The following is a 13,618-nucleotide window of genomic DNA, read 5'->3' on the forward strand; positions in this document are numbered from 1 at the left end:
TCCGCTACCAACTGATTGCTCATCATTGTTGCATAGAAATGGAGAGGAAGTAAAAGATGGTGAAGATGGTGCTAGGGAAGATGATGAGAAGATTGAAAGGTTGGGGTTATATGCAAGCATAGCTGTGGGGTACATTACGGGCTTCTGGTTTGTGTGTGGCAGTTTGGTGTTGAAGAGGTCTTGGAGACATGCATATTTCGGGTTTGTGTTTGACATGAGAGACAAGCTTTTGGTTTTGATTGCAGTTAATTTGGCATGTGCAAAACACAGGTTTGTACACGGAAAGAAACTGAGAATGCAGGTGAATGGTGATGACCATGGTAACCACAAGGATATATAGTCATATCCCACTATGTATGGTAGATTAGTTACAATTTTCATATTAGTTTCTTGTGTATGTTTCTTGAATCTGTTGCTGTTGTTCGTACGTTGATAAAGAACTGAATCACTGCTGCTTTTTTCTTTCGGAGTTTTACTTGATAACTTACATTTATGTGATATATGCATATGTTAGGTTTGTAAAATTTTAACAATATATCAAGTCTAAATATTCAAAAGCATTTGAAAGATCCTCACAAATATCTGCGCCTGTTGGCTGTTGGAGAGTGCTTAATGTAAGGCTAAACCGTGATATCAACTCGCTATAGGAAGATTTGCCAATATATTTTAGTATTCAAAGAAAATATGCAGAATAATTTTGATTTATGATATATAAAGATCTATTTTATGCTAAAATCACACATGATAATTAATAAGATATCTATGAAAGTAAATAAAGTTTACCTGGTTAAAGTCTAAATTTTAAAATTTTTTCTTCAAAACTATGAAGGTTCCACGTGTATTCACACCAAGACTAATCTTTGCTTGTCAATCTCTTCATCGAACAATTTTTCAGCAGAGAATATAAGAGAGAAAAGAACTAATTTTCTTATGTTTTTTTCTGTTTATTTTTTATCCACAGTAGAACTGTATATTTATAAATATGTAAACATATATATTCTATCAGCAACAACATCCATATCCTATCTTCTAAAAAATATGAATTATCAAATATCCAAAAAATAGTTTTTATCTTTTCTTATCAAAACTACTTTTGACTAGATCAAAATTCAAATTGAATCTTTCAATTTGAAATTTAAAAATTGACGTGTTTTTCTATCTTAATAGAAATAAATATTATTTATATTTTGATGCCAGTCAAAAATAAATAAACAATATTTTATTTTCTTGAGCAAAGATTAGAACACTTGTTAGTGTGACTCTGTAGGTTCAAAACTAAATCGATAGTAAATTAATTACATTAATTTACTAATCAAGGTTGGCGTCTAGCAACACTCTTTAATGTCCGGATAGTATGAAATAATATTTTCAATAACCTTTAGAAGATTAACATAAAATTTCCTTCCATCATTTTACAACTATAAATTAACTTTAGAATATGGTTTAATTGCCAAATTCTAATAAGTTAACGTATAATAAAAAATACAAGAAAAATCCATTTTTCTTTATTATTTCAATTGCCTTGGCCAAGGTCCTTATTTTCATTATAAAGCTTAAACTCATTACCAAGAGTCGATGAATTCCTTATTGATTAATCATTTAATTCTACATGTACAAGAATTTAATTACACTCAATAATCATTCAACTAACACCTTTAAGTATTAGGTGTTCGAAATCAAAATATAATAAATATCTTGTTAATTATTATGATAATCTCAAGTATAAGGAAATTATATATTTCTTCTTAAGAATTTTCTATTGACGAAATTTTAAAATAATATATAACTATTAGAAATTCTTCTTTATAAAATATGTTCAATAGTCATATTCCTATATGCACTATTTATGAGTAATTTAATAAATAAGATCTATTAATCTCTATCCAATAAAAATTATTACACATATATTGATCTATGTGGATTAATAATGTCATATCCTTACTAATCTTACGATCAAGAATAATTTAGATAAAATTAAAAGAGACTTGTTTTTCTCATTATTATAATCTCTTATAAAAAAAGAAGTCTTTAATTTTAATGAAGACTTTATCATATTAATTATTTCTCATAATCAATAAATATAATAATAAAGTACAATCTTATTAATACATATAAGATAGATTAGACCTTGGGCATACATCTTATTCCCAACAATCTTGGGCATACATCTTATTCCCAACGATCTAAGTATGTGTGAGGGAGGGAACAAAAGAAAAGAAGCAGCAGGAAGAAACAACTATGTCATTAGTGTTGATGTTGTATGAGAACACTAATTCAATCCTCTAATAATCTGTATCCTATCTGTTTCGTTTCCTGTTTCTCCAAGATTCTCAAATTATTTGGCCTTTGGCCTTTTGGAAAGCACAAGAAAAATCTCAGAAGGAAAAAACACTTCAATAAGTTAATGAAAGTAAGATAGAATGTTATTTTATGGAAAAGACACTGCCACTGGGCTTCTTACAACGTGTTGTTCGCGAGTCCATGCATACCATCCAAAATAGTAGTTATCTGGCTCATGCTTGGTTAGTATCTGACCCCAGTTTGCTGTCACTGTGATGACGAAGTTCATTTTTTGCCCAACATGATTAAATTTCAGAATGTTTGGAGTAGCTGTGATGGAGTATTCCTTTGGTGACACAGCACTAAACATGTAAACACTCCTTCTCCTACCAACATTGGTGACTGTCCTCTTAATAGTCTTGGTGTAATTGAGCCTATGGATTTGTATGGATGGATAGTTAAGCTCAAACGGTTCAGGAAATGACTTTGGACAGTTATATGTAATGTTAAAGTTTTGAGTCACTCCAAGGCTACAAGTGTAAAGAAGGTAGTCCATGTAGGAGGCATCATAAACCAGACCAGGATCTGCTGCTCTTTTGGGGTGGAAGTGGCCAGACCCCATTGCGAAAGGCGTTGCAGGATTTCCAGTTTCATCAGTCAATGGATTGCCAGTGTTGTCTGTTGCCATGGCTGCAAGAGAACAGGATTCAGTTCAGGAAAATTGAAATACATGGCATGGAATTTCAGTGCGTTGAGGATAATGTTTGCAGTATACACACTAGTTACCGTGATCAAGCTAAATTTTGAATTGTTTGTTATATAATTGCAAAGTATTAAAAATTTAATCAGGAAAGTGTAATGGTTTTTTTTTTTTGGATTGTCATTCAATTATAAATTGACATATTATTAGAATACAAACAAAATTTAATATCGATAAAATAAAAAAAAATTATAAAATACATATATATTTTAATAATTAAAAAACTTTTTGATAGTAATCAAAAAATAAAATAAAATTATGTATAAAATAAATTTATAAAAATAATAAAATTATAATTTTTATAAAATATTCTCTCGTATAAATATCAGTATGATATGATTGTTGATTTTTATAATAGATGACCAATTGAATAGTATTACTTTATTTGCTGGTTTTTCAAATTAGATTGGTCTATATATATATATGATCAGGTGTAGCAGCAAAACATGTTTATTACTGCCTCTATATGGCCATTTGGTGCGAAGAACTAGGTGGATCATCTCATGAGTGGATTTTGATCTTGAAGTTACCTGTAGTGATGAGAGCAGATCTTATAGCAGCAGTGCTCCAAGTAGGGTGAATGGCTTTGAGAAGAACTGCCGCAGCAGCCACGTGAGGGCATGACATTGAAGTTCCAGAGAAAATGTTGTATTTAACTACTCGATTGTCGTAAAATGTCATTCGTGTGGGGCCATCTTCAGCGGTCCATGCTGCCAATATGTCTACTCCTGGAGCTGTAATGTCAGGCTGAAAGTCCAAGATGATTAAAGAAATTTTAGACATATGTACAAGAGATAAATCAATTGCATGATGAGGTACACAAGATTCCAACCGTTATGTTTAGTAAAGTATTATGAGAACAGTGACATGCCTTCTCAAAAAGCAAAGGACATTTGAGACAGACTAATTATCTAAATATTTTTATAAAGATAATAAAAATAGTGATCATGATTCATGTATATAAAAAATACCTTCAGAATATTGGGGTAAACTATATTTGGACCCCTGCTAGAAAAGGAGGCCATGGAGGGTGCTGGTTTGGTATTTAACACTGTTGTTCCTGGTAGAATTTGTGCCATTGGATTTGGAGTAGAATTGACATAGTGAATTAGTTTTAAGGCATTCTCATAGGACACACCAGCGGCTGGAATAAAATGAGGATCAGAGGGTACATCGTTCCCATTTATTTTATTGTTGCCAAGGATAAAACCAACCCCACCAGCCCTTTGAACTTCTAAGCCTTTTTTTAGCCTTTCCCCTTGCCCTCTAAGGCAGAGAACTATCTTCCCTCTTACCTTGTTGGGTTGAAGGGTATTGTCCAGGCAATACCTGCAAGATTAATTAAATAATCTTATTCAATTTATTATTAGTCAAATAATCAGAATACATGAAGAGGTAGAAAAAACTAGTGTTGAAAAAGCACCCAGAATTTGTACTAGGCAAGCCTGGATGCTCAACATCTCCAGCTAGAACCAATGGGTAGAGGCTATTTCCCATGTGGACTGGAGTAATTGATCGACCCTGATATTAACAAAGACAAAAATTATAATTCAAATGAGTTCCAATTTTTAAGTTAAAGTTGATCATGTAGGCATCCAATATGTAATGCATATTGTATTTTAGAAGAAATGAGTTTCAATTTTCAATAAGTTGAATGACCTGAATGCGTGTGCCATTGGTAAGCTTAACTGTAGCAAGAAAGGAACGATCAACAGTGTTAGCAGCGACAGTGATGATCCAGGGTGCAGGGTTGGACAAAGTGTGAGGTGAAGGGCCAGAGTTGCCAGCACTACACACCACCACTACGTTCTTCCTCACACCATGCAATGCCCCCCTGGCGATCACATCCTCCTCATATGAGATCAGTGCACTGTACCCAATGGAAATGCTTATGACGTCAACGCCGTCACCAATGGCGTCATCTATGGCCTTGAGAATGTCAATGTTTGTGCACACGTTGCCATCGCTCTTTGACTGCCCCTTAATGGGCCAACACGCTTTGTATATGGCCAGCCGGCCCAGTGGGGCACCCCCTTGGGCCGTCCCCTTCGCAAAGCCCCCCATGGCTGATGCGTTCGCAACTGCACGCCCTCCCACTATTGAAGCTGTGTGGCTTCCGTGTCCATCTTTGTCACGTGCTGACTTGTAATCTTCCTTTTCGTTTAGAGGGCCATATATACTTTCATACCCATGCAAGTAGTAACGAGCTCCAATGATCTTTCTGCATTAACATATAATACATTTTAAGAAATAGATAAGACGGGTGATATAATGAAAAAAATAAATATATAAAAGTGTTATATAAATATATATAATAATACGTCTCTTTCAAATACCCAAGATTGAGAGATTCAAAAGTATCACGAGTAACCAAAGCAAGACTTGTCAGAGCTACATAATTTTCATCAGTCTATCGTTTGAATACATACAGATGAAAACGTTGTCTTGTAGTTTACATGTCATTTTTTTTCTTCTTCTGTCTCTCTCTCTCTCTCTCGTGCTTATGTTTTGGTGTTTTGGCATGCACTGACCATTTCCGCATAGAGCTCTTCAATAATTGGGCATTTTTCTTTTCTTTTCCTTCAATCATCTATATCTAGACTATGGGAGAATGGTATATGTATATATAGTCACACACCACAAGCCAAGAGAAAAGACATTGACAGAACCAAAAATGAAAAAAGAAGAAGAATGCACTCTTGAGTCTTGACTAATAAAACAAGACTCTGTGGAATAGAGAGGCTCACAAGATGAAAAATAAAAGAAGCCAAAAAACAATTAAGTCAAAAGGACAAAAGCTAGAAATCATATAAATACGAACAAGCTCTATAGATATTGTATTTAGAATTTAACCCCACGCATCGCAAAAGCTGGATTTGAAAATGCCTTTTTGACCTTATCATTGTGTCTCGGAAAATTAATCAAGGACCATCTAGAGAAAACCTCATTGATAAAAATGATATCACAGTACATTCTCCCTTAAAAATATATTCTTCCTTAGCTTGCAAGCTATTGGATACCTCTATGCACATTTTCCATAATTTGATTATCTTTAAAATAAATATATGAATATTTGTATACCATGACAATGACATGATGATCGTTTATGCAACAGATAAGAATTGAACTTTTACTTTCGTAATATTTAAGCCACTCGTTCAAGATTAAATAAAAGAAAAAAAGAAACTACAAATATTGGCTAATTTATAAAAGGAAACCTATTCAAAGGTTCCAAAGTTCATTGAAGAACTTTCATGTCAAAAAGACAATTGTCTTGTCATCATTATAATACATTCAACGATAATAATAATAATAATAATAAACTAGAATATTGAAGCTTGACAAAGAAATCACAAGTTTATAGAAACTGCTATGAGTCCTTGAAGAAAAGAAATAAAATCAAACTGCTCAAGTATTTCTTTCTATGAAATATAACTCCAACCTTAAATATATATGTCTTGCAAGTTACAAGTTCACTATTAATTAGCAAAAGGCAAATTCCTTATTAGCCGTTTCAGTAAAAATTTACAAAATATTCATACATAAGAACTAATTAAAAATGATTGACATTCATGAATAATATTGAATGTCCTCCAAATTAATTAAAGAGAGAAAAAAGTATAAGAGAAGTTCTAGTGGTATAATGAAAAGCAATTAATCACCTATTGCATTGAGAGGAATCGAAAGCAGTTCCATTTTGGCACACTCCTTTCCATTTTGTCGGAACAGGGTCCATCCCTTCATCACTGAAGCTCTTTGACTCTGGCCACACACCTGCAAGTAAAAACACAGTCATCACACACACTGACACACTCATTGCTCTCTGGTTTGGTGCAATACTGTTCATTAGTTATAATTACATAATAATAAATTAATTGTATGGAATGCAGTAAAATAAGAACAGCCAAATTTAATTAGAGTAATGCTATATATACATATTTTTTCACAAAAAAATCTATAACAAAGAGAGATCTAGAGACAGAAAAGAAATAACAAAGAAGATATCAGAAATGTGAAATAGCTAGGATATATATATAGGTAATATGATACAGGAGATAGAAAGTAAACAAATATTGTAAGAATAACATTATTGTTTATAATTATATGCGGGATATAAAACCAAAGACACGAGTAGGAAAATATTTATATATATATATTGATTAATTACCACTATCAATCATTCCTACAATGATATCTTTCCCATATTTTGCTCTGGTTAGCAAGTCTTCATTTGTGTGATTGAATTGTTCTTCCTGAGGATTTAAGGGCCCATCTAACCCCACGAATTTCCATGACCTTGTGGTGTGCAAAGAGTAGATCCTTGGCTGATTCTTATGCACAAAGACCACCCCCTCCATTTCTGTCCACGTTTTCTTTCAAACGTCACATAGATATATGGATAAATAGATAAAAAAAAAATAACACGAAAACGGTTGAAGAATTATTTTAGTTTTTTTTTTTTTACCAGAGAGCTTATTGGCTTCTTTCGGAGTAAGCAATGCTGCAAAGCCATTGATAGTGTGTTTGTAACTATAAAGAAGGGAAGCTCGAGCATCCTCCTCAGTTTCTTTCACTGAAAGCAAAAAAGAGTGATGGGCATTTTCTACTTCATGCAGTGTTTTATGATCTCCACTACTAGAGTGCTCTCCAAACAACTCAACTACATAAACCTGTGAGAACCATAGAAAAATTGTTTCACATGCATGAGACTCTACATAGATGACATGACAAAAAGAAAAGAGAAAAAAAAGAATTGGATGAAAAATGAAAGACCTGGTTCCTTTTGGTACTGCATGAGGCCAAGCGAAGGAGAAGGTGGAGAAAGAGTAGGAAATAAGTTGCAGAAATGATGCTCTTAATTGCCATTTGTAAACTAATGCAATTTCATAAATATGAGATATTAATTTATAGCTAGAGATTACACGAATGTCTAACCAACGCTTCACCTTATCTAACTCTCATGAGGGTAATCATTCGTTAGGGGTGTTTAAAAAACTACATTAAACTAAATTATTGTAAAAACTAAACTAAATTAGACTATAAAAAACTAAATTAATTTTTATAAAAACTAAACTAAATTATATTTTAAATTTAAAAACTAATTTTTATAAAAATTAAACTAAATTATAGTTTAAGTTTAGTTTTTAAAAACTAAACTATTATTTTTAGTGCACTTTAGTTATAAAAAAAAGTTATAATTAGAAAATGTTATAAATAATTAATTAGAACTAAACTAATAAATAACTAAATTAGATTAAACTAGAAAAAACTAAATTATTTTTATAAAAAAATTGAACTAAAATAAGTTTTATGTTCAATTTTATAAATATAAAACTATTTTTTAAATAGTAGTTTGTTAGGTCAAACTCTTAATAAAACTGTATTCTCATTATTAATATCTTTTTCATAAATTTTCAATTTCGCCTATTGTCTACCGTTGAATCAGTATACTAGTGGTTTAGTGTTACTGTGCACAACTACACATTTTTGTTTTGGTTACAGAATTTTTTATGGTGATTTAATTTACAGGATTAAAAAAAATTAATTTTCATTTATTAATTGAATAAAAATTTATATGCGTTTGATAATTATTACTCTTTCTATATTTTTAATATAATTATTATAAAAATTAGAAAAATGTATTATATATGTGTGTACAAACTTATCTCTTTATTATCCAAATAATTTTATTTTTTATGTAAAAAAATATTATTATTTTAATAAAAAAATTATAATATTAATTGGTTAAGTTTAACGATTGAGTTTACAACATTATAAAATAACAGTATATATTTTTATAATATTCTTTAAAAGTCATACTATTTTGTAAAGAAGGCATTAATTAAAACAATAATTACATGTAATATTTAAATATTATTTTTAAATTTTTTATTTAATAATTAATAAGATCAGTAAACTCATTGAAAATTAAAGCTTTTATTTAGATACTTTGTTTTTGTTCATAGTCTTTGTTTTATAACATCAAAGTAGTTTATGAATTCGTCAAAAAATCAAATTACTAAAAAATAGCATAATAATCATGGACTATGATAAATTTATTTATTTATTTTTATCATAAGTTTGACCATAAAGAAATTATAAATTAAAAAGTAAAAAGATATTTTTTTAAAATGTATTTGAATTCAGTTTATAATAATAATAATAATAAGTTAGTTTAGTATAAATTATAGTATAGTTCAAATTTAAAAACTATAATTTACTAAAATATAAAGTAGTTTAGTTTAATTTTTTGGAACTATTTTTTAGTTCAATTCAATTTAATCAAACTACAATTTTAGTTTAGTTTAATTCACATATAATTTAGTTTAATTCAACTATTTGAAGAGCCCTATCACGAATGGATAATAATGTAACTAACTGTTGAATATCCTCGCAATATTAATAAGATTTTTTATCCATTTGAAATTTAATCCTTTAAAATTGTTAGATATAGTGTTTTGACACTTCTACTCCTTAATTAATGATTGACATTCAATCTCCACTTTAAACATATAGCTAAAAAAGAGTTTAACATCTTTATTAAATAATTTCTTTTTAATACTTTTCAACCTTTATTTAATGATTAAATGTTTCAGGTCTTTTTAAATTTTATTGTAATGTGTGTGTGTTTTTTTTGGCACACCTAGTGTGATTTTATTAGCTGATCATTGTTGTTTTAAAGTATAAACGTTATTAATTGTCTTTTAATATTCGAGTTATTTAGTTGATGCAATGGTCAAGTTTTCCTTCTATAAATACACCATGCATCTTTTGAGGATTAAAACACAGAGAATATAACATAATCATCTCTTCTCCTCTTTCACTTCCTCTTTTTCTCTCTCAGTTATTTAGTTGATGCAAGGGTAAGAATTTGTCAATTTTTACATTATTGCTCTAATTCAGTATTTTACGTTTCAGAACTGGGGTATTTAAACTAATGTGCGATTAGAAATTTTAGTTTTTACCGACATAAATGAAGAGTGTTTGTAATAGGAAAAAATGTTTATTAAAGATAAAATTGTGGTAACATTATAAAGTGGTCCCTTTAATTTTTGTAATATATCTTTTAAAGATAAAATAAGTAAAAAAAAAAAAAAAACACAAATGTGCTATGTAAACTGGCTTTGTGGGAAAAAAGTTTAAAACAAATTAAGTTCATATATTCCCAGAATCACTGAATCAAAGAGGTGAAAGTACTAGTCTCGGATGACAGGGCATGCGGTCAAAAAAGAAATGCACGCAGGGTTCTGGGCTGCAAGTTGTAACTATGTCTTTCCTTTCATTTTGATAAATGGAGAAATAAAATAACTTGAACTCTAAAATAATTGGTATGAGTATCCGAATAATCTTGACAAATAAGATAAAATCATTATGGGGATAAAAAATTTCTCCAAAGTTTTTTAATGTAAGTCTATTTTAAAATACTTGAGGGGGGAAAGTTTAAACATTGTTCAATATCTTAATTTTTTGTTTGGGAGAGAAAAAAGAATGATAAAGAATAATTAAGAATTAATTTAATAGAAAATAAATAAAAGAAAAAAATGAAAGAGTGAAAAATAAAAAATAGTATTTTAAAATAGTATGTTATATAGGAATGGCAAAATTACCCGCACCTGCGGGTAAAATTCACTACGGATAATAAATGGATAGACTAATTGGGTACCCACATATAATGGAGACGGATAATTTTTTACCCGTTTATAAATGAGGCAGGGTGGGTATGATGATATCCATACCCGCGGGTACCCGTTTAATAATATTTCATAAATATCCTAATTATCCTTGTACCACATAACCCTAAAATTACACTCTCTTCTTATTTTCTTATAAAAGTGAGGTTGATGAAGTTACCAATATATATTAAGCATGTTATAAAATTATGTTGGATGTAATTTGATTAATTTTCTAGCTTTGATTGAACCAATAAATTTTGATGCATTTTAAGTTGTTTACTTTCGTTTGAAATTATAAGATTGAATTATTGTAACTTTGTGATGAGACTTTAACTTACTTGTGAGATTGATGTATTTTAAATTATTGATTATCTTGCATTTTTATTATTATTTCAACAAAATTAACATTAAATACAAGTTTAAAATTAACATTTATTTTTTATTTTTTAATATTTCAATGATATTAAATATAAATTTAAAATTATTTATAATATAATTTTTTTAATTTCTTACAAAATTTATAAATATCCATGGATATCCACGAATATCCGTGGGTATACAAGAAATTCATGGATACCCGCTTAATGGATATCCGGATAGATATGGAGTGGGTACGGGGTCAATTTTCATCTAGCGGGGCGGGGTGAGTTTACTATTACCCGCCCCTATGGGGCCCATTGCCATCCCTAATATTATATATAAATAAATTATTTAATTTTTATTTATTTATTTATTTATTATTATTAATTATTTATTTAGTTAAAAATAAATAAGTAAAAATAATATAAATTAATTATATATTCGACTATATATATACATAATCAAAAATCGTAAGTATTTTTTGCATGGCCAAATTGAGAATAAGTGATGATTAAATTACATTTTTTTTTATCTTTTTATTATTTTTTTATGCAAATCACCTCATGTTAATGATTTTTTTTAATACTCTCATTTATCTTTAAATCCACTTAAATCACAGTCTCATCTCTTCCATCTCACGGCAAATAACAATGTAAGAGTATACTTAACATACTGTTTAGGGATGGCAAAAATACCTGTACCTGCGGGTATTTGCGGGTAAAACCCGTTACGAATAATAAATGGATAGGTTAACTGGGTACCCGCAGATAATGGGGACGGATAATTTTTTACCCGTTTATAAATGGGGCGGGGTGGGTATGATAATATTCATACCCGCGGGTACCCGTTTAATAATATTTTTTAAATATCCTAATTATTGTTGTACCACATAATCCTAAAACTATACTCTCTCATCTTATTTTCTTACAAAAGTGATGTTGATGAAGTTACCAACATGTGTTAAGCATATTATAGAATTATGTTGGATGTAATTTGATTGATTTTCTAGCTTTGATTGAACCAATAAAATTCATGTATTGTAAGTTATTTACTTTTATTTGAAATTATGAGATTGAATTATTGTAGCTTTGTGATGAGACTTTAACTTACTTGTGAGATTAATGTATATTGAGTTATTAATTATCTTGCATTTTTATTATTATTTCAATAAAATTAACGTTAAATACAAGTTCAAAATTAACAATGAATTTTTATTTTTTAATATTTTAATGAAATTAAATATAAACTTAAAATTATTTATAATATAATTTTTTTAATTTATTAAAATATTTAAATATTCATGAATATCCGTAACTATTTAAGAAATTAATGAATACCCGCACGAATATAAAATAGGTATGGAACCAATTTTCATCTGGTGAGACGGGACAAGTTTACTATTACTCGCCTCATGGCGCCCATTGCCATCCTTAATACTGTTGGATGGTTGAAAAACAAAATTACTTTATCTCCAATTTTTTCTTTAAAAAAGCAGAAAAAGACATGCTGAGGCTCAAATTTCTCTCTCTCCAAATTAGTATAACTGCTTGCATAAGCAGCCGACCCTCTTAATTTGTGACTAACCCTCTTGACGACTTTGCAAATAAATCAATAAGACAGTACATTCTATTATGCTATAGTAATGTCACTTGAGTTATGCACACTTCAATATTAATTGCAACAAATTATTTTGTACTCCTCTTCATATTTTGGGCCTGCATCTTTAGAACTTTCTTCAATTTAATTTGCCACCATTTGATTTAGAGCTTCTTTATTTTTCTCTTCTTAATATCCTCTCAGTCCTCATATATCTCTTATCATCGGATGTTGTGTTCCTTCTATCACTGTCGTCATCACAATTTTTTTTAAATTTCAATAGTTAATGTATACATATTTAACATTTGAATTAAAATTATCTATTTTTTAAAAAATTAATTGGCTAAAATTATATAATCAATATAAACAAAAAAATTAAGAATTAAGAATGAATTAAATGTTTTTAAAAAAATTCTACAAAATTGATAATTACTTTTTGTATCATCTTGGACTATTTTCGAGATAGTTTCACTAGAAGGATAACCTAGATCCATAATATGTGTCGGCAAAATGTCAATACATCTTTAGGGACGACACGATGTACTTTTTCACCACTTTGACAAGAGGTATCAGGTCGCTATTGTGATTACTCAAGCCCTGAGCTTATAATAGGCTCAGGGCTAGAAGACAAGTGTACTGTCCCAGACTTATATCAATATGACTTACCGATAGACATTTGGCTGAGATGAAATACCGAGATGGAATACCTCGACCCAGACGAGCAGGTGTTACCATCCATAGGTACCATCTCAGTTTCTTTTTACTGGGGACTTAGAGACAAGAACTTTAACTTAGTACGCACCATATCAAGAATAAAATCCCATTAATGATAATCAAATATTTGGAACATAAAAAACGGCTAAGAATCACGAAACTATCAGGATTACGGGGCCCACAAAGAGTTATAAAATCTTGAACCCTAAATCTAATGGTGGATCTCTTACTCTTG

General features: G+C 29.8%; 1 protein-coding gene across 1 annotated transcript; it reads right to left on the reverse strand.

Annotated features, from left to right (window-relative positions):
• Window positions 1-2,081: 2,081 nt before the first annotated feature.
• Window positions 2,082-7,964, reverse strand: LOC109790818 (subtilase family protein). Its single transcript, XM_020350058.3, has 9 exons — window positions 7,814-7,964; window positions 7,506-7,710; window positions 7,209-7,400; window positions 6,703-6,814; window positions 4,700-5,261; window positions 4,464-4,561; window positions 4,012-4,369; window positions 3,571-3,787; window positions 2,082-2,970 (listed from the first exon to the last, which is right to left on the reverse strand). Exons 1-9 carry the CDS (start codon window positions 7,904-7,906, stop codon window positions 2,429-2,431), a joined length of 2,379 nt encoding a protein of 792 aa, XP_020205647.2. The 5' UTR covers window positions 7,907-7,964; the 3' UTR covers window positions 2,082-2,428.
• Between the last annotated feature and the right edge of the window lie 5,654 nt (window positions 7,965-13,618).

Source organism: Cajanus cajan, chromosome 1 (genome assembly GCF_000230855.2).
Source record: "Cajanus cajan strain Asha chromosome 1, NIPB_CcT2T_4, whole genome shotgun sequence".
Lineage (NCBI taxonomy): Eukaryota > Viridiplantae > Streptophyta > Magnoliopsida > Fabales > Fabaceae > Cajanus > Cajanus cajan.